This window comes from Ursus americanus, chromosome 16 (assembly GCF_024610735.1).
Source record: "Ursus americanus isolate L20-20 chromosome 16, mUrsAme1.1.p, whole genome shotgun sequence".
Classification (NCBI taxonomy): domain Eukaryota; kingdom Metazoa; phylum Chordata; class Mammalia; order Carnivora; family Ursidae; genus Ursus; species Ursus americanus.
Genome location: NC_142142.1, coordinates 5,731,256 through 5,759,163, shown reverse-complemented (window position 1 = coordinate 5,759,163; position 27,908 = coordinate 5,731,256). Strand labels below are relative to the sequence as shown.

The following is a 27,908-nucleotide window of genomic DNA, read 5'->3' as shown; positions in this document are numbered from 1 at the left end:
TTTCACCCACCATTCCTGGACTAGGACTTGTTCCAAGGACTCAGGCTTGAGAGAGCAGTGTGTTGCTGAGACCACCTGGGTGCTGTATATGGCCAAACCCTGCCGGAAATGGCCAGCAATCCCAGTACCAATGGATGAAAGATTACTCCAAACTTTGCTGTGAAAAGAGAGGAGAAGCAAGGGGGTCAATGCTCAGAGACAAAGACCCTTTCTCTGCTTTGCTTCCTCTTTTATTGGCCCTTCAGGATAATCACAAATCCTTATCACTGTTTCTTGTGAGATAAGGGGTCTTACTGGAACTAGGAAGATCTGTTTATGGGAAAGATATGATATGCTAATCTGCATGTTCTAAGAGTTCTACTAAACACAGCCTAAAGGACAACACAGACATCTTTTAGATCACAGGGTGGCTGTTTGGGCTAAGAAAGCTTCAGGGAAGGCAACTCCCTGTGGCATTCCAACGACAGAGTGGTCCTACAAGCCTCAGCATTTCAAAGGCCTACGCCCTTCTCTGAAACCTCCCCTCACCCCCAGTGGCCTCTGTGTTACATTTTAGCTAGCCAGGTATTATGGCTGATTTCATGCTCTACATTAACCCCAACAAAACCCCATGAAGGCCTCTACATAAACTTTTAAGATTCCCGTGCTCAGGTGTAGAGAGATACTCATGTTGTGGTCACCCACAGAAGCCTGATGAGTAAGTTCCCTTGCTTACTAAACCTGTCATCTACTTGTCTAGAGTAGCCTGCCTCTTTCTATAGTTACTTCCTGCCATTCATGTTCAGGGCCAGTTTGTGAACTAACAACTGATGAGCCAGCCAGGAGATGGAGGAAATGGGTTTTGGAGAAGAGGTGTTGGCAGAAAAATCTGGAGTTAGCCATCGAGCTCTGTGTGGGGAGGCGTGGCCCATATACCACATACTTGTGGACCACACGGGAGTATGGGACCCCAGAAAACACCAGCTGTTCTAACACCTTTGTTTGAGAAACTGCATGTACTGCACTGTGGCAGAGAAGGGAAGCACATGGCGGCCACCATGGGGAGGCAACCACTGTGGGCAAATTGGAGGTCACCAATGCCCAGCTGGAGGCTGGAACTTAAGCTAGAAAGTTGGAGAAAGACGTTAGGTTAGAGAAGGACATACAGATGTCCACAACTCTGCAAGGTTTGGGGCTACAGACAAGGTGGGAGAGCAGAATAATAAGTTGGAGAACTTAGGGTGTCATTTTGCAAAGATAAGAGGGTTCAGGCTGCCATGGATTAGGGTTTGAGGGCTTGTATCAAAGCCTGATTTGAACAATAAGAGGTGTCATCAGGGAAAAGTGAACAGAATAAAAGGGAGGATATTGTGATTGACAGTGAAACAGACAACGTGCCCCACTCCATCCAACCCCTAATACAGAAGAAAGTTTAACATAGTAATTACCCTAAGCTTTTGATAAGTCAGTTGGACTCCTCTAAAAGGACTAGCCCCACAGCTCGGAGAATGGGAAGCAGATGGATGGATGATCATGAATAAGCCCTTGTGTGGTCAGAATATATAGAAAGATATTTGAGTTCACCTGCAAGAACCACAAGCAGTCCTCCCTGTTTTCCATTTTCCAGCTCATAAGGTGCTGACACTCCCTGGCCATCAGGAAGCTGCTACCCAAGCTTGGGTACTACCGCTAGCAACTGACCCCACAGTAGATTCAGCAGATGACTGCGTAGAAAGAGCAGGCACTGTAGTGCCAGGTGGGTTGGTATATTGCCAAGGATACCAGATCGCCCTGGAAATAGTGACTTGATTAATGCGGGAACAGCATAGTCTCTGTTTGCTGAGTAACACCCAAGGCAGCTGCCAAAGGAGTCTGGCCAGCCGCCCGAGCTCCCAACTGGTAAGGGATTAAGAAATTGATGATAATGGCCCCATTCTTCTGAGTGAGGGTTCTAAATATGCCTTAGTTTGTGTAAACACGTTGTCTGGCCTACCCCAAGCTTTCCCTGTCACACTAAAAACAAGGCTGTCACCATCAGGGAATTTTAAAAGCTGAGTATCACATATAGATACTCTCAACAAATACACAATGATCAGGGGTCGCATTTCAAAGGTCTTCATATGCAAGTTCAAGCAAAAGAACATGACATTGAATGGAGGTTCCATCCTCCCCTATAATCCATAAGCAGCAGGGTCGATAGGAAGAATACAATATTAAAGCAGTATCTTCAATTACTAACAAGTAAAACCATGTTTTCTGGGTGGGCAAAAGTACTGTCCCAGGCTTTCATACATTTTAATAATCAAATAATCAACCAGTAGGGCCTACTGCCCCACATGAGAGACTGGGGACTCCTGCCAGGACACTCAACACTGTACAGCCATGCGCGCTGCAGGAGATAGCGACCACTCCACTACTTAATGCAGATCAATGTGCCATGTCGCCAAGAGCACCAAGCTCCTACACACCTGGGAAACATGTTACCTACTGGGATTTGCAGTGGGGAGTCCCACCAGAATAGGTGAGTTACTTCACAGCCCTGGGTGACGAGGAACTACTCAATCTCTAGGGGGATCCTGTTGTCCTGCTGTGAGCCAGAACTATGGAAGCATACTCTACCAGGAATGGAACACCCACCCCTGAAAGAAGGGAGAAAAGGGGGGTCTGGCTCTGGCATCTCACACCCCACGTTCATCTCCCAGCTGAGAGTACTGTCTCCCCTGGCCGACATGCATGGTATGCACAACCTGGTTAGGTTCCGAAAGCTGCCGACCTCCCTCTCTCAAGGCCAGGTGGGCACATTGTGTTTTTCAGTGGTACGATCATTTGGCCACTGTCTTTGTTCCCTCCCCCGACCTGGAGGAGACTATGTAGCACATGAAGAAGCCCCTGCTAAATTCACTTGACAAAATTAAATGATAGCCAGCAAAGCCTGTCTTTACTGAACACTAAAATGTTTCTAATGAGAACAGCTGTCCTCCAAAGTAACATGCACTTGGATATTATCACTGCTTCACCTGTGCAATTAATCCAAGCAGAATGCAGTGTGTTCATATCTCTTGAGTCTGCTAATGTATCATCTTTATTAAATTACTTGAAAACACTAGTGAATGCCCTGAGTGATCTGACTCCCAGCCTAGGGAACTGAATACATCAGTGGTTTGGATCATGGGGCTCTTGGAGAAAAATTTGTTACTTATTTTGGTAACTTTATCTTAATCTGTGTTTTCTCTTGCATGTGCCTATACTGTTGCTGTGACATCTGCTTCCAATGCCACCAGATAGACACCAGATGAACCCCAACCCCTCACCCCCCCAAATCAGGGAAACTCCTGCTCACTGCTCAGGGCACATTGCAGAAGAGGGGGCGGGGGAGACTGTAAGAGTCCGTCATGAGGGATGGAGCGTTGAAGGAGGTCATCAGGAGCAGGCGACTCCTGGTTGAGCCCACAGCTGGACCTGGGCTCCTTACTGCACCTGCACTCCTGCCCTTGGGGTGGACTTTCCGTTCATTCCCACACTAGGAGCTAATCCAAGGACAAAGCCTTGAGAGAATAAGATGGTAAGACCACTTGGGTGATCTGCATGACTGAATCCAGTTAAGGTGTCTTTATGAACTGTTGAGATTGTGATGGTCAGATGTGGAGATACGTTGAATTGAGGATAGAAAGGTTTTATTTAAAATAAAGGGAAGGGACTAGACACTACCTTTCCTTTTCTAATGCATACATATGATATTGAAAAAAAATAAAACTTCTGAGACTCAAGAAGTCCTGCTGAGGGATAGGCTCCAGAGACAGCTGAGAAGGATTCACCTCCATTTGCCCCCTATCCTGGATTCTTCTGTTACTAAGATGGTAGGTCTAAAGACCTTGAATTTGAGTTCTTTTTTTTTTTAACAATTTTTTTATTATATTATGTTAGTCACCATACAGTACGTCCCTAGTTTTTGTTGTAAAGTTCCATGATTCATTTCTTCGTCTAAGAGTTCTGAACCTAATCTCCAATTCCCCGTAATGTCTTTCCCTGACACCGTGGGGAGGTCATCGGCCTCCATGCCCTTGGGAGCCTTTGGCATTGGGAAACACGCCTACAGCTGAGCTCATCTGGAAAAGTTATAAGACCGGGAGAGACCTGAAGGCCTCCTCAGGTGAGGTAGGAGCTCACCCTCATCCCCGCAGAACCCGCGGTCAGGTAAGGCTTGCGCGGTGGGGCTCGTTTGTGTACCATTGCAGACGTTAGTCCTCACTCTTAGAGCTCACTTTTGTACGTGTCCTGTTGGTTCACTCCTTTAGCTTAATGCCTATTCTGTTAGGCATAGGAGTCTTCAGTTGGTCCTTATCTGCATCCAGAAGGCTCTCTTCCCTGCCTTTTTCCAGTTCTACCCAGGACGCTAATGGGAGACACACTCACACACGACACGGATGGGCTGACTTCAGGGAGTCTGTGTTCACCGCACCTGAAAATATCAACCTTAAAAATAAAATGGCCAGGGTCGCCTGGGTGGCTCAGTCGTTAAGTGTCTGCCTTCAGCTCAGGGCGTGATCCCAGAGTCCTGGGATCGAGCCCCACATCAGGCTCCTCCACTGGGAGCCTGCTTCTTCCTCTCCCACTCCCCCTGCTTGTGCTCCCTCTCTCGTTGGCTGTCTCTCTCTGTCAAATAAATGAATAAAATCTTTAAATAAAATAAAATAAAATAAAATGGCCAGTTGTTTTAGCAGCAAAATGAGTTTATTTAGGAATAGCAGAAAAATTACAATTCGAGACAAGCAAACGATATCAAACCATAAGCAAGTCTGAAGAGATCAAGGGAAGGTAAGCTTTTATTCAGTTTTAGGCGGACATTGGGGAGGGCGGTTTTGTACAAAAGTTTATGGAGAAGAAGGCGATTTTGAGGTTGTGGTGAATTCTTATTGGCTGCCGGCAGTGGTGAGTGTGTTGCTAAGACAGGGTTGCGGTTGTCCTTCTTTTTCTTAAAAGCAGGAGAGGGAAGAAATCAGAGAGGGAGACAAACCATGAGAGTCTCTTGACTCCTGGAAGCTAACTGAAGGTTGTGGAAAGGGAGGTGGGTGGGGGATGGGGCAACTGGGTGATGGGCATTAAGGAGGGCGCATGATGTGCTGAGCACTGGGTGTTATGCGCAACTAATGAATCATTGAACACTACATCTGAAGCTAATGATACAATATATGCTGGTAAATTGAATTTAAATTTTTTTAAAAAGCAGGAGATACAATTCCTGTGTGAAAAGTGTCCTCCCTGTCAAAGGAATTCCCTCTCCTTGCTGGTTATGCAGGCTGCAACATGTGGCAGGTACATGGGAACAACTTCCCAATTCCACTGTAAATGTGGGTTCCTGTTACTCATTGTCACAGTCCCAACAGTGAAGTAATAATGCTGTGTTTCGTTCTACACAGTCATCCCGATGTCGAGGACACACATGACTTATATGTTCATCTGAATAACTCTGCGACTGTAAGGTAGAAACGTCATGTTTAAAAATGCTGATGAGGGGCACCTGGGTGGTTCAGTCGTTGAACATCTGCCTGCGGCTCAGGGCATGATCCCAGGGTCCTGGGATTGAGCCCCGCATTGGGCTCCTCCGCTGGGAGCCTGCCTCTTCCTCTCCCGCTCCCCCTGCTTGTGTTCCCTCTCTCGCTGGCTGTCTCTCTCTGTCAAATAAATAAAATATTTAAAAAAATGCTGATGAATCCCACAAAATATTAGCCAGTCTTCCTTAATCCACAGATTGATAGAATGGTTGGTTATCCTGAACTTTTTCTCATGAAGAGAACTCTACATTTTTAATCATCAGGAGACTGTTACCATTTTATAAATCATATAAGTTAATGAAGATTGTATCTCACATCTCGAAGCCAAGATGTTACGTGAGGATGATTATTGCACTTTTTCAATCAAATGGGACCTGAGACATTTTGAAAACATATGTTCATTTGGCTAAGTTTATTAAAGTGATCATTTGTTATATCTGAAATTTGTTTCATGACAGTATCCCTCCTTTTGTCTTCTGCTTATGTTTTTTGTTAACATATAACCCTGCACTGTCTTTAACTTTGATGTCCCGAGTACCAATGTTGGTATCTATGGTTCTACTACTAAAATGGTACAAAATGCCATTATGTATTTTCATAATGTATGTATTGATGTCCATTCTGATGACTTATTTATTTAAGAATGGATCGCTTTGAAGAGTTCCACTTTTAGGCAATTGTCTTCTTAGAGCTTTTTCTGCTCAAACAAGTTCATATCCAATCAATCACTGCCACATTTACTATCCATTCCCTGTGTTTCCTCTCTCCTTTCTTGAGGGTCAACAGTCAACACGCTTCATCTGCAGGAACACCCGTATCCCCGCCTTCTGTTATCGTTAGACACAGAGCAGAGGACACTTAAAAAATTAAACTCTTGCCGAGGGTTTCTTTTTCTGATTGAATATAATCAATGCTGTCGCTATGATTATCATCATTAACACTGTCACCATTATTATTAACTATATCAATTCCTGTTTATATTTAAAGTGAAAGTATGTTCAGCCCATCTCCACAGTATTTAAATATTTGAAGTATTACAGTCTTTCTTAGTTAATATGATATGGTCAGGTCAGCATCATACCTTACCTGGCATTACTATGTGTTTCTCTGTGGTTTTTTTTTTTTCTTTTCTTTCTTTCCTTTTTTCTTTTTTTTTAATATTTTTTTATTATATTATATTAGTCACCATACAGTACATCCCTGGTTTTTGAGTAAAGTTCGATGATTCATTAGTTGCGTATAACACCCAGTGCACCATGCAATACGTGCCCTCCCTATCACCCATCACCAGCCTATCCCATTTTTCTTTTTCTACTTCTCTCATGTGTGTGTGCCCATGTAGTCAGGTAAACAACCGTCTCCTCTACCATAAACACAGATACAGTGATAAAACAGGTAAACGTGAAAAAAACACGCAAAAAATCTTGCTCGTGTATTCTATAATTAATAAAGTAGAATTATTAAAAACTAGCCCATACAGTTCACTTCATCTACCCACAGAATCGAATGTTAATTGCATAAATTTCTCCTAAGTGATGTGCATTAAAATCCTACTTAGGACAGAAAAATATTGCAGGTAATAGTACAAAAGAAAGATTTATTTCTGCCTTACAAAGTGGCAGAAGAAAATAGCCACATAAGGTTTATGGACTTTGGGAAGCATTCATGGTTCTCACGGGAGGTAGACATGATTTTCATGCGGAAACCTCAAAAGAATTCAGATACCAGCTGATAAACACCCCCCTCCAAACATACACACAGAGTGAATTAACTGCCTGCTCCTAGACATAATTTTAGGAATATTTCTTTTATGCTTATGATCCCAAAGTACTGACTTACCATCCATGGTGGAAAACCAGGTACCTCTCTTATTCCCAACTGAAATTCCAGGAAAGGAGAGGTTTTAAAAGGTTCTATCCACAGATTTTAATTCCTCTTCAGGTCTGTTTGTATAATGAGACCAAGGCAGGTGGAGCACTGCTTTCTTTTGTAATCTTGGTTCACTGTACTCTTTCTAAAGATGCAAATTTTCTCTGGCTCCCCAGATTTACAAAATGAGCAATGAAGCTGTTAGATGCAAGCAAGAAGGTAGGGAATGCCATGCCCTCGTTACAGGAAGAATTCATGGGATCTTATTTATGAAATGTATGACCTCACCTCCTAACTGTTTCTGTAGCCAGCAACACAGACTTGGGCAACCTATTTGTTTTCTTTAATATGGCAAAAAACCATGTGGCACTCTCCTGAGAAATATTCTTAATAACCAATATTTCTAGGAAGATTCTATGTACAGGCTGGGTTATAAATTCTTTTTTTAATAATGATTTTTTATGATACTATGTTAGTCACCATACAGTACATCCCTAGTTTTTGATGTAAAGTTCCATGATTCATTACTTGCATATAACACCCAAATTCTTAATATATATAATTTTATTTACTTCTCAAAGAATTCTTATAGATAATATTACCACTACTATCCACAATGTGAAGGCACAAACTCTAGGCTCAAAGAGGTAAAATTATTTTCCGAGACCATACAGCTACTGAACCCAAGCAGAACCCATGTTTTTCTGTTTGTTCTGATACGGTTCACTCAGGAAAACAGCACTAGTAGGGCAAAATTCATGGACTGTGCACTTTCTTGCCTCCACTGATTTCAACTCTGTCTTGCTGCTTAATAGCTATTGCTGAAGAAAGTCACTTTCCTTCTAAAAGCTTGATACTTCATCAGAAAGATATGGGTGAATGAGAATTTTTTTCATAGGGGTTGCATATTTTTTTAAGTTATTTATTTTAAATTGCAGCAGTTAACATACAGTGCAACATGAGTTTCATGTGTACAAAATAGTGATTCAACACTTCCGTACAACACCCAGTGCTCATCACAGCAAGTGCCCTCCTTAATCCCCATCACCTATTTAGCCCATCCCCTCACCTCCCCTCTGGTTGCCATCAGTTCACTCTCTATAGTCAAGAGTCTGATGTGCTATATGCTGGCTAATGGAACATAACAATAAAAAATTTTAAGGGGCGCCTGGGTAGCACAGCGGTTAAGCCTCTGCCTTCGGCTCAGGGCGTGATCCCGGCATTCTGGGATCGAGCCCCACATCAGGCTCCTCCGCTATGAGCCTGCTTCTTCCTCTCCCACTCCCCCTGCTTGTGTTCCCTCTCTCGCTGGCTGTCTCTATCTCTGTCGAATAAACAAAACCAAATCTTTAAAAAAAAAAAATTTAAAAAAAATGCACTGATTTTTCCCAATTTAGTCTAAAAAAAAATAGAGTCCGTTTCCTGGTATGCCCTTCTTTCCCCCACTTATGTTTGTTTGTCTTATTTCTTAAATTCCACATATGAGTGAAATCATATGGCATTTTTCTTTCTCCGACTGATGTATCTTGCCTAGCATAACACTCTCTAAACCCATCCAAGTTGTTGCAAATGGCATGATTTCATTCCCTTTTATGGCTGAGCAACACTCCATCCTGTATCTATACCACATCCTCTTTATCAGTTCATTAGCTGATGGATATTGGGCTCTTTCCATAATTTGGCCACTGTTGATAAAGCTGCTATGAACACCAGGGTGCATGCAACCCTTTGAATTAGTGTCTTTATATCATTAAGGTAAAAACCCAGTAGCGCGATTGCCGGATCTCATCTTTGGTGGAGATGATCTTTAAAAGTGTTACAGTCCCGGAGGTACGGTAGTAGTCCTGTCAGTAGAAGTTAGCTATTGCTATACAGCTACAGCTTCCCAAACAGCGAGAGAACCTCACTGAGAATTATAGAATTTTCCCATGTGATTAATTGACCACAGTGCAACTAGATCATCTTTTAACAATATGAACACGATCATACCATTCACCCTCTCAAAAACACGTGCATTCAAAATTCGCTCTTCCATTTATTTATTTAGGAATAATATAGAACTTCTTTTTTTTTAAAGATTTTATTTATTTATTCGACAGAGATAGAGACAGCCAGCGTGAGGGAACACAAGCAGGGGGAGTGGGAGAGGAAGAAGCAGGCTCATAGCAGAGGAGCCTGATGTGGGGCTCGATCCCATAACGCCGGGATCACGCCCTGAGCTGAAGGCAGACGCTTAACTGCTGTGCCACCCAGGCGCCCCTAATATAGAACTTCTTAAGATTACTTCTGTCTTGTTTCATAATGCTTTTCATATCAAGGCTTTATCCATCTCTGAACTTTATTCTGCAAATTGTTATAAATTCCAAAACGTTTCATCCTTTTATTTCATGGTTTTTCTCCCTTTCTGAAATTTTTCTATCCCATCACAGCACCCAGTGCGGGCATTTTTCCCTCGCCTTTAGGATTGCATAAATATGACCTCATTTAATCCCTCCCAGGGAGCTTTCCCAACACAGGACACATGTAGCTGCATAGCAACATAATCTGGTCCACTTTATATTTTGATTGCACAGGGCAATATCTAGGATGGGCAGCTGTGCAGGCACATAATCAATTTTTGAATACTTATTTATTAGAAATAAATTTATAAATTTAACGAAATAGATCCTCCTGGCAAGAGCCCTTAAAGATCATTTACTTTACTCCACAACACTCAAATATTTTAAAAATTAAAAAAAACAACAACAACAACCTTAGTTCAGAGATCAGAGGCAACTTAGTCACTATCATATAGCTAGTGTCTGATGAGGAACAGAATATGGACTTCCTGGGCTCCTGTCTTGTTTTTTGGTCCACACTTTCAAAATGAAGTTAAGGGAGAATAAAGATACAGAAATAATGGAGTCATCATCATCATCTCTTAACAGGACCCTGGGATTATGTATTGTTAGAGATTCTTTTTTTTAATAATATTTATTTTGTTATATTAGTCACCATAGAGTACATCCCCAGTTTTTGATGCAATGTTCCATGATTCATCACTTGCATATAACACCCAGTGCACCATGCAATATGTGCCCTCCTTAATACCCATCACCAGCCTATCCCAATCCCCCACCTCCCTCCCCTCTGAAGCCCTCAGTTTGTTTCCCAGAGTCCACAGTCTCTCATGGTTCATTCCCCCTTCTGTTTACCCCCCCCTTCATTCTTCCCTTCCTTCTCCTACCAATCTTCCTATTTTTCATATTCCATAAATGAGTGAAACCATATAATTGTCTTTCTCTGCTTGACTTATTTCACTTAGCATAATCTCCTCCAGTCCCATCCATGTTGCTGTGAATGTTGTGTAATCGTTCTTTCTGATGGCTGAGTAATATTTCATTGTATATATGTTCTGCATCTTCTTCTTCTTTTTTTTAAGATTTTATTTATTTATTTGACAGAGAGAGAGACAGCCAACAAGAGAGGGAACACAGGCAGGGGGAGCGGGAGAGGAAGAAGCAGGCTCCTAGAGGAGAAGCCTGATGTGGGGCTCGATCCCAGAACACCGGGATCATGCCCTGAGCCGAAGGCAAATGCTTAACGACAGCGCCACCCAGGCGCCCCTGGACCACATCTTTTTAATCCAGTCATCTGTTGAAGGGCATCTCGGCTCCTTCCACGATTTAGCTATTGTGGACAACGCTGCTATGAACATTGGGGTGCATATAGCCCTTCTCTTCACTACGTTTGTATCTTTGGGGTAAATACCTAGTAGTGCAATTGCTGGATCATAGGGTAGCTCCTAATATAATCAGGGTTGTAAGACTGTTCTCTCTACAAAGATAGGAACTCTGTGTGAATGACATTCACACTTCCCTAATCTCAGCACTCAATTCCCTTAGTGGACTGAAGAGGGGACACAAGCATAAGGATATGGGAGAGATTTTTCCACTTTCCACCTATCTCCATAGACTTTAATCCTTAAATTAGTTTTAGGTTGTCCTCTCCTAGCAACCATACCACACTTTATATTAGAAATGCTAGAAAAATTTGGTAGCTATGTTTTTATACAATATTTCATCTCTTGATTGAGACAGTGTTATGTGGGGAAAACAAATACCTGATATGAGTTTCTTATTATGATCTCTTGTCTGAAAGTTCACTAGTGCCTGTGTGTTTCTTTTTGATTACAGCTTTGAATAGATGGCGAAGGGAATTTATGTAGTCAACAGCATAAGCACAGAATGTCGACTTCATAACATAAGGCTCATGGTGATGGTGTGTTAATCCAGACTGTTTTACTCTAGACTATTGATTACTCCAAATGACACAGCATGGTCTTTTTCAATGGTAGTACCTACAGACCTTTTCTACTGAGTGGTTTCCCTGGTCTGGAAGAGTCTCATCCAGTTATTTCCATTTTGTTTTGTGCCCTCTACCTGATCGCTCTAATGGGGAACATCACCATCTTAGTGGTTATTCGGGTGGAACGGTCACTTCATGCACCCATGTACCTTTTTCTCTCCATGCTGGCTGCTACTGACCTGGGACTCTGTGCTGCCACCCTGCCCACGCTGCTCAAGCTTTTCTGGTTTAATGTTCGTGAAATAGACTTTGATGCCTGCCTCATTCAGATGTTCTTCATTCATGTGTTTTCCTTAATGGAGTCCGGCATCCTCCTCACCATGGCTTTTGACCGCTACGTGGCCATCTCCAACCCACTCAGGTACACTACTATTTTGACCGATTCCACCATCGCCAAGATAGGTGTGGGGCTTCTGCTACGGGCTGTGGCTGTCATCTTCCCAGGACCCTTTCTCATTAAGCGACTCAGGTTTTGTAAGGCTAATGTGCTCTCCCACTCCTACTGCCTACATCCAGATATCATTAAGCTCTCCTGTTCTGACCACCGAATAAATAGCATCTATGGCCTCATCATCATTCTCATCACCTTTGGAGTGGACTCTGTACTCATTCTCCTATCTTATTTGAAGATTCTGATCACTGTGCTAGGCATTGCCTCTCGGGAAGAACAATTCAAGGCCCTTAACACTTGTGTCTCCCACATTTGTGCTGTGTTGCTGGTCTATGTCCCTATGCTGGGGGTATCCATTATCCATCGCTTTGGGAAACATGTTCCACCCATGGTGCATATTATCATGGGTTACGTATACCTACTGATTCCTCCTGTTCTCAACCCTGTTGTATACTGTGTTAAAACCCAGGAGATACGCACCCGTATTCTAGGCAATCTCCTGAAATTATAGCAGAGAGTACTGCAGGGTCACTTTTATATTTCTGGAATAATCCTTATGAAATCGACTTCTAACTTGAGCAAAGAAAACATATATCTCTGAGAAATAGTCATATGTCCACAGTCTTCACGTACATATTTGTCTCTCACTCTTCTGGAAGTTTTTGAAGATGATAACAATATCTTATGACTTTTCATTTCCCTAAAGTAACTCCACAAAGAGATAATAAATAGTCATACCAATAAAGGATGAGTTCTCAATCATCTATGTTGTCAGAAAGCCCCAATATTCATGGAAACCAGTGGATTAGCTGGAAGATGTAGAATGCCAATGACAAGGCGTCCAGCAGAGGCTGTGCTGTCACCTGGCCCCATATGCAGTCTTCAATGTACCTTCTGATGATATCTTCCATGACTGTCTCTCCCATGACTTTTTATAGCTATCTTTGAAATTATATAATTTTCTCAGCTTTCACTTGTGAGAGTTTTATCTTTAGATATTACTTTAGAAGTATATTATCCTATTTTACCATGCACTGCCTCATCTTCTTTGACATCTACTGATAGGCACACACATAAAGCCTAGAAATCCAGGCCAGAAGATAAAGAACAGACTGAAAATCTGACATGAACTTGTATTACGGCATGCCAGGTACTACTCTTTATCTCATATTTTTATTTGCTAATTTGCATTCTCCTGATGTATGAAATTATGTAACTAAACGTAAGTAAAAGGAGGCTGTTGACTCAGTGTCTGTTGGGGAGTGTGCTGCTGAGAAGTTTTGGTAGAGGGAAGGTACTTGTTATTTGAATAGCACTCACTTTGAATAGTTTTTGCCTCCAAGGAGTCATTAAAATAATGATAAGAACAAGAAATAACTGCCTCAGGTTGGTCGCATTTGCAGCATATCGCAGCAAGACGAACAAGGAGATTAAGGAGAGAAGGAGAATAAGAAGCCTTTAGGGTCTTATATATTTCTCACCTCATGTTAACTGATTTCTATGACTTTCCTGTATCTATTGAAGGAAAACCAACAAAGAAACAGATTTCTACAACATTATACTTACAAAGATTTCTGGACATGAATAGGAAATTCATAGTAATTCTAAATGGTTGTATGGTAAAGTCAGAGCTTGCAAATTTAACTCATGACCTCACATGTGCCTGTAAACAATCTAAAGCCAGACCTGGACACTCTGTCTAGACACTCTAGAAAGCCAATGGACATTTTCTGCCGTTGTTATTTTTAGTTTCTCATTTGTCATTTTCATCCTTTTTATCATTCCAGAACTCCTGAGTTCTGGATCTCAATGTCCTTATCTTACTCAGGACATACTTGTTTTCTTTTTCCTTCTTTCCTTTTTTTACTGTGAAGTATGTATCTCTTTCATTAAGACAGGGAACATCTATCTTTCACTAAGTGTCCATACTAACAAGAAACCCAGCATACATGTGATCTACAAAATATGTATTGAAAAATCAAGAAATAAATATATGGCCACAAATTATTTGAGACATAAACCACAAAGTAGACAAAAAAAATCAATGTCATAATCTAAACAAGGAACGAATGACATAATAAAGGCCATAGGGAAAAAGGTTGCATACATGATTTTTCTCTTGGAACAATAGGACATTTGTGATTAGACATGACTCTGTGAGATCAACAGCAAAGGTGAGGCTGAGACTGTATTTGGCATGTAGGAACATTCTAAATGAATATCATTTTATTGAACCTGCTTTGAATGTTCCTCAGTGGAAAATGCAGCATAGTTCTATATTATCCAGTGTTTTCTGACTGATGGATGTGGTAGTTCATGGGTGTCAATAGAAGAATTTCATGATAATTTCAGATTGGTGAATTAAAATAGGTGACCTACTGGGTGCCTGAGTGTCTGTCAGTTAAGTGTGGGACTCTTGTGTTCAGCTCAAGTCACAATTTCGGGGTCATGAGATCCAGCCTCGCCTCTGCCGCACGCTTGGTGAGGAGCCTGCTTGAAATTCTCTCCCTCTCTCTCTGCCCCACCCCTCACTTGTACACATGTTCTCCCTCTTTCTCTCTCAAGTAAGTATATAATAAATAAATCCTTTAAAAATAAAATTAATAAAATGAAATAGGTGACTTACTAAATCACTTTGCACTAAGAGGGCATGTGACTTCAGGGTTAAGGAGTACCTGAAGGTACAAATATAATTAACCTGAAAATAAAAAATACATATGAAGATAAACTGCATTCTTTTACATCTCTAACCACTGAGCAGCATCATAATTATTTATCTTCACTAAAGGAATATTATTATCTTACTGGTATTCTGTAACGATTGCGATGAATTGTCTCACTGGTCTGGCTCATCAACATTTAATCAGTCAATTGTTGTTTTTTCCTCAAGTACACATATATACATAGACTCATTTTAATTAACAATGTGTATATTTCATTGATCTTTTCATGTATAATCGCCACCAAAAACCATGGCTAGGAATGACCATTTTATATACTCCTCTCCTAATTAAGGTGGTGTATCTATACACATGAACAGTTAATACTTGATGACTAGAAGCTGTTGTCTTGGTATTGGGATTATATACAGTAACAGGAATGATCAAAGGAAAGAACATTATAGGAGTTGCCCATGAATTTTAACTGATACTTGGGTAAGCCAATAGCGGTTACCATCATCTCTTTCTCTTATTCTTCTCTATGTATTGTAAAAAGAACGTGGGATTCTGTGCTAAATCATCATGGAAATAAAAAATCGCTTGCTGTGCCAGCTCAGGCACGAACAGTTTGGTAAGGGAAATAGATCTATGGAAATGGAACTATTAAGGATTCTAAATAAAGCCAAAGACATTTATTCCCCCAGGTAAGACTAAAGAAAGCCAGAACTAGGGAAATCTACTTGACTTTTATCTTTTAAAAATTAGCTATGAAATGTCATTACCTGACCGTGTTCCTGTACTCACCAGCCCTGGCCCTTTCTATTCCTAAGGAAACTAAATATCCTCAGAAAGGGCAGAACATGTGTATGAACTTTTAAAAGATAAGGCAGATGTACCATGAGGATCGATAACTTCTGCTTCAAGCCCTAATATGCTCTTATGTCAAGATAAGATTTCTCCCATGATTAAGAAAGAAAGAAAAAGTAGATATACAAAGACATTGATATAACAAGAAATATAATATTAAATTCCATGGTAAATACAGAGTATCAGGAAGCAAAGACACATGGGTTTAATATATTGCATGAAAAATTAATGGACAAAGGACCTTGGAAATGGAAGGGAATAGATGGAAATGATTCCTAACACACTCTGCTCCAACATATTCATATTTAGAGGGAATTTACATAGCACACGTTAAGTCAAACTGTATTGTCCCACTCTCTCCTTTAGGACCTTCTTGTGATGCTCCGTTGCCTCTATTTCTGTTCTTTACTCTTTTGTTGGCAACTCTGACGCTATCAAACCTAGAGTAGACAAATCAGTATGTGTTTAAACCATTTAGTTGATGTCATCATTGCCTTGAGGACATGCCTACATCATAGAAGAACTGATTTTTGTGGGGAAAAGCAGGTGGAGGACTCCTTGGCGGATCTGCTTGGTCTTCACACTATAGATGATGGGATTGAGCACAGGTGGAACCAACAAGTAGACGTGAGCCATGAAGACATGGATGAGTGGGGAGGAGTGTTTGGCAAAACGATGGACAATAGAAAGCCCTATCATAGGCACATAAAGGATGAGTACAGCACAGATGTGGGATGCACATGTGTTGAGAGCCTTAAGCCTCCCCTCACGTGATGCAATTCTTAATATTGAGTGAAGGATGCACATATAAGACACAAAAATACCCAGAGAGTCCATGCCCCACAGCACAGTGATCAGAACCAATCCATATATAACATTAAACATGGTGTCAGCACAGGCAAGGCGAATCATGTCCTGGTGCAGACAATAGGAATGAGAAAGGATGTGGGAGTGGCAGAAAGGAAAGAAGGCCAGCCGGACCAGAAGTGGAATCATGGCAAAGGCACTCCTAAGCAGGGCTGCAATTCCAATTTTAGTGATAAGTCTTGGGGTGAGAATGGTAGCATATCGTAGAGGATGGCAGATAGCCACATAGCGGTCAAAAGCCATGGCCAAGAGCACAGTTGATTCTGTGAAGGAGAAAGTGTGAATAAAAAACATTTGGACCACACAGATATTGAACTGGATTTCCCTGGAAATGGACCACAGCACCCTGAAGAGTGATATCATTGTGGGCATGGACATGCCCATGTCAGAGAGGGAGAGCATGGCCAGGAAGTAGTACATGGGCTCGTGGAGCCTGGGGTCTGTCCGGACAATATGCAGGATGGTGCAGTTACCCGTTATTCCAACAAGGTAGAGGACACAGAATGGAATGGATATCCAGTGGTGAAATTCCTCATAGCCAGGGATACCTGTGAGATAGAACGTGGAGGACAGGGTACTACTGGAGTTTAAGGTTGCCATGGAGCTCACTGTTAAACTACAATCCAATTTCAGGATCGCGCTGCAGTGGGGAGGGCAATGATGAGATCAGCATCTCAGTCTGGAAAACAAAACAAAACAAATGAACCTTCAGTGCTAAACACTCTTCTATTCACCTCCACATTTTTGCTCTGTCTTTCTTCATTGCATTACTGAGCATGGTGAGTTAAGTAAATTATCTACTTTACAACCACAAGGACATTTCCTTCTGCCTTTCAGATGCAGACCTATTGACATCATTTCTAAATATGGATAATCTTCTTCTAAAGACACTATTAGGAACAGCACGCACACACACACACAAATGGTTCTAGTTTACATCTTTCATTCTATAATTTTCTTCCAAAATTTCCTTGGCTAGGGCTACTGATCTTAACATTAGCCTGTTTTGTTTGTTTGCTGGCTTGTTTGTTTTATGACTCCTGTAGTGATTTACACACAATGCCTTGCTCTGCCTAAGCCACATAGATTTTCAATAGTACTAGAAGACCACTCAAGGAGGTATCCTTACAGGATTCAGGCAAGTATGGGTCAGCAGTACTTATTAACATAAGCAGGTCTTACTAACATATCCCCAGTTGTATAATTGAGGCCACATGCATGGACTTGGACTAGCATTGCCAGGAGCTAAATATGGGTTAACATAGACTTAATTATAACAATTTTGAATTTTAAAAAATTACAAAAATGAAATACAGAATTTTATATGTAATGTTCTTATTGTAATAAAATACATAATTTAAGCAAAGTAAATTGCCTCTGACTCTGATATTAAAGATTCAAAACCTTCTTTCTATTAATTTTCAGATCCGATCAGTCATTTAGAGAGTGGTGCCTTCTACCAAAGGAGAAAGAAAGAAAGAAAGAAAGAAAGAAAGAAAGAAAGAAAGAAAGAAAGAAAGAAAGAAAGAAAGAAAGAAAGAAAGAAAGAAAGAAAGAAATATAGGTGCTATAAGGAAAGAGGGAGTCGAAACTCCTGCTTCAAAGCAAAAACAAGAGAAAATAAGAAAACTCAAAAACTATAATGCTCAGGAAAAGCATCTGACCTTGATACAAAATCTTTCCTACTCAGAACAAATGAGAAAATATATTTCCCCACAATAGATTCCAGTACTCCTTCTGTGGTCAAGAAAAACATCTGTGAAGTAAGAAAGATGAGCCACCTCTCAAAATCCCACTTGTCCATCACTTGCCAAGAATCCCAGCTCGCCAAAATGCTGTCCTGAGAATTTACAGTCCAGGAGACAGATTACTTCCCATCATCAAAGAATAAACTGGTCTCTTCCTATCATGTAAAGTCTACTTTGGTCCTTAGGGAACTTCACATCCCCTTCAATCTTCTCGAGGTCCACACAGATAAAACCTGAATTCAGCAGTTTTGACTGGAATGATTAATAATCACAATTTTCTAGGAAATGGAAGACCTGTAAACAAGAAATCAAATAAGTAAATGCCAGAGATGAATTCCGTCTCTCTGACTACTCATATGACAACTGAATACCGCTCACATATTGTATGACCTGGTGCCTACGGTCCTGCTATTTTCTTCAGTCTGCCTGTCTTATTACCACCACCAGTTCCTGCTTCTCTTGCCCTGGGCTTGTCTCTCTCACCTTCCTTTCTACCTTTCTATACTTGCACTCATTACCTTCAATGCCACAATTTTCCAATATTATTACTTCTTTTTGTTGAATATTTTTCAATATCTCATCCCTAATCCAAATGTAGAAATATGCTTTCTTTTTACCTCACTGCTTAGTCAGTTCAGACCTTTTCTCTGATTTTAGAGTGGCTCTCTCCTTCTGCCAAGAAGAGGTGAACTTGAAGTTTAATTAAAAAATGGAAGATACCTCAGCTGGAGGCCAGTCTGAAGCAGCTTTATCATCTCCATGACTTTCTATTGAGGTTTCAGGAGACAACTGTCCACCATCCCCCTCATTCAGACCCTCCCTCTGCTTCCACAAGCCTATCCACATCAGGAAAATTCTGGTTCGAACACTTCCTCACTTTTTAAGTTGGACGAATGGCTTATTTTCCTCTGTAGCAAAGTAGCCTCATCCGTGAACTGTAGGGAAAAACAATTTGTCAGGATCGTGCTTCAGATTAAAGGAGCTAGCGTGGGTAAAACACTTAGCATACAGCCTTACATTAGTGAACAGAAAATAATCGTGATAATGATGACAGACAGCAGTGACAATAACGATATTTCTTTGACGTTCAGTGGGAGGTAGGAAGACATGTGGAGACTCTGGAGTATCCTTCCAGAGAGGACACACCCTGAGAGGGCATCTCAGAAAAGTGACCTAATGGGCTGAGGCGTGGGAAAGGAAGGATATCAGATTCCTCTCTGTTTCATCCAGTGAAAAGTTAGTATAGCCATAGGTATAAACTGTTTCATGTTCTTTTTCTCTACCCCCAAATTCTTCTGGTAATGTTGATGGCTTTACTTATATATTTTTTCATCCTACTCATTGCCAATTTGGGAAGGAAATAAAAAAGAAGATACATCCCAGGATAAAATGGGAAGTCTCTCTAGAAAAGGAATGAGATTTGGTATTGCGATGAGCCTGGAATCTGAGCAGCCATGTTAGTATTGCCTTCTGAAGTTGTAACATATATTCTGAAGTAACATATATTCAGTAATATTCCACATAGTCCCTAAGATCTGCCCTGCCTATTATTCCACAACTCCTTATATTTGACATGGGTTCATTTTGACTGCCCAGTTCCTATTGCTTCTGATCCTCTAAGTTCAAATTCATTCACACGGCCTTGTGATGTCTTCTTCCATTTCTCAGAGGGGGAGGATGGTGTTTGAAGAGTTCGTTTATAAACTCAAAAATCAGAAGAAGCTATAATTTGGGGTTTAGACCTCTGAGTCACAATTAATGTCATATTAAAAAGCACTGATACTTGGGATCCTAAGGGACTTTGAAGGCTATTTGATACAATCCCAGTCACACTCTGGAATCTCCATTCTGTCATGTCAGAAAAATAAATCGTCACCCCATGTAAGTATCACATCCTGCCCATGGACACAGAGACCACCTACCATAAAGGTCTAGAGTAACTCGGGCAAGTCCAATCTGAAAACTCTGACCGAGTCTGGCTTGAATACTGTAAGAATGAGCATGAACAATGAAGGTATTTTGGTGAAAATTATGTCCTATAATGAACTGAGAACCTTTCTCTTCTGGAACAGTCGCCTGATCATCCTTCTCCACTGTGGTTGTCCACCCTCCTCTCTTTTGTCTCTGTGTTTTTACTCTAACTTTCCACTTTTATTGCCCTCAGTCCTCACTTACCTGGCAGAATAGTTCCTCTTGTCATTAGAGACCATTCTAATTCTCAGAGCAAGAAGGATCAGTCCATAAGTCTTCCTCCAGTCCTCTGAGGTATAAGGCCCCAGGATTAATGCAGGACAGCGTGTGTAACCCTGTCAGTGCCACCAGTTCAGTTTGGTTTCTCCCCACCACTCAGGCTGCAGCAGAGTATGGCAGTTTGGGAATACAGGGGCAAGAGGGCTGTTGAGATTCTCTAATGCTTATCGCCTCAATGTCTGGGAACAAATGAGGTAGTGCCATGGAATATGAAATACGAGTTTGTATCCAGAATATGATGGGGCAGTAAAGATTTTTGGATATGGTGTAGCCAAGGAGAGGGTCTTGTTAAATACCTAAACTGGGGAGGGACACAGAGTCTGTGCCCTAAGAGCTGGAAGTGTCTCTAGTTCAGTTCTATTACTATACACTGCATGAAAATGAGATTCAGTCATGCGATCTGCCTCCCTCAACATCATACAGCAGTGGGTACATGGAAATTTGCGTTCCTTCCACTCAATTTTGCTATGAACCTAAAACTGGTATAAAAAGTCTCCATTAAAGGGGCGTCTGGGTGGCTCAGTTGTTAAGTGTCTGCCTTCGGCTCAGGGCATGAGCCCAGCATTCTGGGATGGAGCCTCACATCAGGCTTCTCTGCTGGGAGCCTGTTTCTTCCTCTCCCACTCCCCCTGCTTGTGTTCCCTCTCTCGCTGGCTGTCTCTCACTGCCAAATAAATAAATAAAATCTTTTAAAAAATTCTCTATTAAAAACCACATATTAAGCAATGAAACCAATGTCATCACTCAGATCTGATTGCCTGGTATGGTACTTTTTTCTCTGTGCCATAGAGTTCTTCCTAATGACACAGATTAATATGTTTAATATATCTAAAAAGGGAAGATTTACTCAACTATTAAAACTCTCCCTTTGCCAACAGTACTGACTCCTAAATGTCTATTTGTGATTGAGCAGTGCAACAGGTTGGCCTGTGCACTAATGAATAAGCAGAAATCTATAATTAGGGTGGATGTTCCAATTGTAATGTCAGCCCTGTTTAGTACAGAAACTACTTCTAAAAATGTGGTCTCATATGAATTTTTCCAACTTTGGTGTTGATTTTGGCAATATTGATCTAATTATACTGCTTAGCATCCCTCAGCAAACAAAAGTCTAGGATCAGATTGATTCCCAGGGGTTTCTACCAGACATTTAAAGAAGAGTTAATGCCTATTCTCCTCAAACTGTTTCAAAAAATAGAAATGGAAGGAAAACTTCCAAACTCATTCTAGAAAGCCAGCTTTACCTTGATTCCAATACCAAAGGCCCCACTAAAAAAGAGAATTACAGGCCAATATCCCTGATGAACATCGATACAAAAATTGTCAATAAAACACTAGCAAATCAAATTCAAGAGTACATTCTAAGAATTACTCACCACAATCTTGTGGGATATATCACTGGCTGCTGGGGTGGTTCAGCATTCACAAATCAATCAACAAGATACACCACATTAATAAAAGAAAAGATAAGAACCATATGATCCTGTCAATAAATGCAGAAGAAGTATTTGACAAAATACATCATCCTTTCTTGATAAAAACCCTCAACAAAGTGGGATAGATGAAACATACATGAACATCATAAAGGCCATGTACAAAAGACCCACATCTAATATCATCCTCAATGGGGAAAAACTGAGAGCCTTTCCCCTATTGTCAGGAACCAGACAAGGATGTCCACTCTCACCATTACTATTTAACGTAGTATTGGAAATCCTGGGCTCAGCAATCAGACAACAAAAAGAAATAAAAGGCATCCAAATTAGGAGGGAAGAATCAAACTTTCATTATTTGCATACAATATGATACTTTATGTAGAAAACCTGGAAGACTCCACCAAAAAAAATTCTAGAACTCATACGCAAATTCAGCAAAGTTGCAGGATATAAAATCAACGTGCAGAAATACCTATACAACAACTACTAAGCAGCAGAAAAAGCAATCAAGGAATCAATTCCACTGGCACTGCACCAAAAACAGTGAGATACCTAGGAATAAACCTAACTAAAGAAGCAAAAGATCTGTACTCTGAAGACTATAGAACACTTATGAAAGTGATTGAAGAGAACACAAAGAAATAGAAAAGAATTCCAAGCTCATGGATTGGAAGAACAAATATTGTTAAAATGTCTATGCTGCCCAAAGCAATCTACACATTCAATGCATTTCGTATCAAAATAACACCAGCATTTTTCACAGAGCTGGAACAATCATAAAATTTGTGTGGAACCACAAAAGATCCCAAATACCCAGAGCATTTCTGAAAGAGGAAAACAAAACTAGAGGCATCATGATTCCACATTTCAAGCTATATTACAAAGCTGTAGTGATCAAGACAGTATGGTACTGGCAACAAAAACAGACACCAAGATCAATGGAACTGAATTAAGAACCCTGAAATGGCCCCACAACTATACAGTCGACTAATATTCGGCAAATCAGGAAAGAATGTCCAATGGAAAAATGACAGTCTCTTCAACAAATGGTGTTGGGAAACTGGGCAGCAACATGCAGAGGAATGAAACTGGACCACTTGCTTACACCACACACAAAAATAAATTCAAAATGAATGAAATGCATGAATATACAGCTTTCCAAAGAAGACATCCCGGTGGCTAACTGACACATGAAAAAATGCTCAACATCACTCATCATCAGCGAAATACAGATCAAAACCACTATGAGATACCACCTTGCATCTCTCAGAATGGCTAAAATTAACAATACAAGAAACAACAGGTATTGGTGAGGATACAGAGAAAAGGGAAACCTCTTGTACTGTTGGTGGGAATGGAAACTGACGCAGCCACTCTGGAGAACAGTTTGGAGGTTCTTCAAAAAGTTAAAAATAGAACAACCCCACTATCCAGCAATTGCCCTAGTAGGTATTTACCCAAAGGATCCAAAAAAGAGGTATATGCATCCTGATGTTTGCAGTAGTATTATCAACAAATAGCCAAGCAATGGAGAGAGCCCAAATGTCCATCACCTGATGAAAGGATAAAGAAGATGATAGATAGATAGATAGATAGATAGATAGATAGATAGATAGATAATAGATAGATAGATGATAGATAGATAGATAGATAGATAGATAGATAGATAGATAGATAATAGATGTAGAGATAGAGATATATGATGGAATATTACTCAGCCAGCCAAAAGAATGAAATCTTGCCATTTGCAACAACATGGATGGAGCTAGTGTATTATGCTAAGTGAAATAAGTCAGTCAGAGAAAGACAAATACCATATGATCTCACTCATGTGTGGAATCTAGGAAAGAAAACAAATGAACATAGGGAAGGGGGGAAAGAAAAAATGGAGAGAAGGAAACAAGCCATAAGAGACTCCTAGTGATAGTGAACAAACTGAGGGTTGATGGAGGGAGGTGGAAGGGAGGATGGGCTAGATGGCGGATGGGCATTAAGAAGGGCATTTATTATGAGGAGCACTGAGTGTCGTATGTAAGTGATGAATCCCTGAATTCTGCTCCTGAAACCAATATTGCACTGTGTGTTAACTAAGTGGACCTTAAATGGAAAAAAAGAGAGAGAGAGAAAGAAATTTTAAAAAAGAGAAAGAAAGAAAAAAGAAAAGAAAAAAAAAATAACACCTAACAACTATGTCATGTATTCGCTGAGCTCAGATGTTGTTTATTGCACATATGCCACAACTCACTAATCTTCAGTCACTGCTGTATTTAATACTTTCAAGTGAGAACTGGCTTTTTCAGAAATTGATGCCCTCAGTATAAGTAATAGTCCTCCTACAGAAAATGTACTCAATTACTAAAGAAATTTACCATGAACTGATAGTCTATGAAAATGTGAGATTATTTATACCTTAACTGTAGGAAAACCCTCACAGTTCCATCTTCGAATATCTTAAGGACTTGCCAGACAAATGATCTGAACTCACCGCCTTCACTGGCACTGGATGCCTCATAATTTTCCTTATACTTTAGTTTCTGTAATTTTAATTTAAATCTCTTTGGTATCGTTTAAGTTTTATAGAATCAAGGATCCCAAATTAAAGGGTTTTCATTAGTCATTGCTTTCATACTCTTTTGCTGCAGGGTCTGTATATTCCTCAAGTATACAATGGAAAGAAATAAGAAAACAATTTTGTTTTCCACTGCCAACATCTTTAACAACCTTAGGTCATAAGTTCAATTTTGAATGAGTCACTATGATGGGGAGACTGTGATGGGCAAATATCCACATTTAGAGCTAGGGTTAGAGTACTACCTAGGCTACAAGCCTGAGAGTGGATATAAAAATGAAAGTCGAAGTGGTTCCTATGACAAGGGCATGCTCATTCTATTTCCCAAATCTACCCTGCTTTGTGTCCTGACCATAACGGACTGCATGAACAGCTCCTTTCACTCTCTGGCTTCTGGTTGGACTTAGTCAGTGATGGGAGCTGTAAACAGGAATACAAAACACATACGGTTGAGGTGTTTACTCTCCTGGATCCCCACCAACCCCTCATGATGGCTGCATCTCTCTACAGAAAGGGGAAGTGGAGTCAAGTGTCCTTTTCCACGTGATGCCTTTTCTAAGTTTGGGCAAACTCTTTTTCCTTTGCCTCATTGGGACTAGTGATGATAGCAAACTCCTCATCTGGAATTCTATAAATATAGATACAGATACAAATATAAGTATAAACCTTCTTCATTTTCCTTAATCTTGCCAACATATTTTCAATGACTCCTGATCCTTTGATAAAATTCTTGAAATTATCCAGTTTGAGTGTGGTGTATGTTTCCTAACAAATCCTTAATTAATCCAAAAGAGAAATGTCTATTTCATATACATGTATATATCTGTCACTTTCATCTCTGCGTTGACCACCATGACTATCACTATCTGGAGTTGATAAAGTGTTGAATTTTTAATATGTCATTTTTTCTTCATTGTTTTCCTACAATAAAACTGATGCCCATTTTTTGATTAATCAGGTACAATCATTTTTTTTTTTCAAAATCGGGGATCCCCTCAGAGAAGCCAGCTGCTCAAGTGTAAGAAAGAAAACTTCAGCTAAGTCATTGCATATTTAGTTTTCCCACATACATCAGTCATAAAAAGCTGGCACTGAGAAAAGACAAGAAGATAGAGCAGGTGACAGATGCAAGAAAATACCAGCATTCAGAGCCTCATTATCCTTACGGTACTAGAGTGAAAAATAATTAGCTTAGATTCTGTTTCAATGCTCTTTCTAATTGCTTCTGATACATTTCTATTCTCTCATTAGAGTGTACACTTTAAGAGTCAATGTTGAAAATTTGTTTCCTCTCCTTTCCAAGGGAATTAGATGAGACAGCAAGAGTCTTGGGCTGTTTTCGGCATCTCTCTTACTCTAGTTGGTTTAAAGTTCTGAAGACATTTTTCCTCATAGGAGTGTACACTGACCAAGGGGGTTTGATATATTCAATACTCAGCAAGAGCATACAGCCCTGTGAGTTGAAGTGTTGACTGGTGTGGTGAAAACTAACCCAATGCATTCACCACCCAAGCTTTTTCTGACATTCATTCCAACAGAAGTAAAGCAAAGAAATGCAATCTTATTATTTATTCTATATATAAACTGAAATACCCATTTGATTATGATTTGGCTCAAAACCTCAAGAATTAGGTCTACTTTGCTTCATTTGAAGGAAACTGTACCCAGTTACCAGTGTGCAGTCAGCTACATATTACCTCTGTTACCTTTGCATAGTTAACTTCTGTAAGTCTTAGTTTTAACATGGAAAATTGGGTTTCTCTTCAAACCTGAACAAAAAATATCTCCATAAATGTTTTGGATGAAATGAATTTCTTCTCACTGAACCTCTTTGTATCAGGGTTTTGAGATGCTTTAAAGCTAGGAAGTCATGACAGAAACAAGTACAATGTTTTTCTTACAGAGATATGCAGAATTTATTAACTATAATGTACTCACTATAGATCAAATGTGTCCAAGAAATTCTAAGCTAGTTATCTTCAGAATGAAGGTCATGGATGCAAAGGTCAAAATAACAGAGAATCTTATCCCTTCTAAGTGTGAGCAAGTCCAACCCTTTTGGGTGCTAATATCCTTAGGAAGCCTTGGCGAATCTGCTTTGTCTTGATGCCATAAATGATTGGGTTAAGTACTGGCGGAACTAACAAGTAAATATTGGCCATGGTTATGTGGACAAGGGGGGAGGAGTGTTTTGCAAAGCGATGCACTAAGGATAGCCCTATCATGGGCACATACAGAATGAGCACGGCACAAATGTGGGAAGCACACGTATTGAGGGCTTTGAGCTTCCCTCTCTGGGATGCAATGCCTAGCACAGAATGGAGGATGAAAGCATAAGATAACAAGATTCCTAGAGAATCTACTCCCCAATAAAAAGCAACAACAAACAAGCCATATAAAATGTTGAATGAGATGTCGGCACAAGCCAACTGGATGACTTCTTGATGCAAGCAGAAAGAGTGGGAGAGAACATGGGAGTGACAGAAGGAAAATGTGGGAATATGAACAAGAATAGCAGGGAGAACGATGGAGCATCTGATTACAATGAAGACCCCTATATAGATAATGCGTTGTGGGGTGAGTTTGCTGGAATACCTCAAAGGATCACAAATGGCCACATACCGGTCAAAAGCCATGGCTAGAAGCACAGCTGACTCCATCAGAGAAAAAGTATGAATAAAATACATTTGGACCACACAAGCATTCACCTCAATCTCCCTCGCATCAAACCAGAAGATTTTTAATACTGTGGGCAGGGTGGAGAATGACATGCCCATGTCAGTGAGGGACAGCATGGCCAGGAAGTAGTACATGGGCTCGTGGAGACTCTTGTCTGTGTGGATGGTGTGAAGGATTGTGGAGTTGCCCACTGTTCCAATCAGGTAGCACACACAAAAAGGGATGGAAATGAAGTGATTAACATTCTCGTAGCCAGGAATCCCAGTGAGGTAGAATGAAACCAACTGTTCAGTACTGGAGTTAGAATCTGCCATGAGGCTGTCCCAAGTAGTCATTTTCCTACCATAAAAATGTGGGCTCCTAGAAGGAAGAAAAACACAAGCATTGAGAAGACAGCAGCTCATGTTTCTACATTAGGTTTTTTCTGAAGTCTTACTGCTTTGTAGAGACATTGTCTATACAGTTTGTAAAATGATTTTGAAAAATTACTCAAAGACACCATCCTCTTTTAATATATTAGTTTTTAATCCTTTACAAGGTTTATGGTTGTATAGTTTTCTGTCAATCTGTTATTCCATTGATTCTGGATTTTGAGTCATTCACAGGATACTCTTCCTTCCCCTAAATTTATAATATATTCTCCTATCGTTTCTACTAATATTTGTGTACGTTGGTTTGTTTCTATTTATTTTTC

At 40.4% G+C, this 27,908-nt stretch overlaps 3 protein-coding genes across 3 annotated transcripts; 1 reads left to right on the top strand and 2 right to left on the bottom strand.

Annotated features, from left to right (window-relative positions):
• Positions 1–11,716: 11,716 nt before the first annotated feature.
• Positions 11,717–12,649, top strand: LOC123782606 (olfactory receptor 51G2-like). Its single transcript, XM_045782857.2, has one exon. The coding sequence runs from the start codon at positions 11,717–11,719 to the stop codon at positions 12,647–12,649; it is 933 nt and encodes a 310-aa protein (XP_045638813.1).
• Positions 12,650–16,172: 3,523 nt separating this feature from the next.
• Positions 16,173–17,132, bottom strand: LOC123782588 (olfactory receptor 51G2-like). Its single transcript, XM_045782838.2, has one exon. The coding sequence runs from the start codon at positions 17,130–17,132 to the stop codon at positions 16,173–16,175; it is 960 nt and encodes a 319-aa protein (XP_045638794.2).
• A 9,436-nt stretch (positions 17,133–26,568) lies between these two features.
• LOC123782647 (olfactory receptor 51G1-like) lies at positions 26,569–27,585 on the bottom strand. The gene has a single exon (XM_045782898.2). It carries the CDS (start codon positions 27,547–27,549, stop codon positions 26,569–26,571), a length of 981 nt encoding a protein of 326 aa, XP_045638854.2. The 5' UTR covers positions 27,550–27,585.
• Positions 27,586–27,908: the final 323 nt, after the last annotated feature.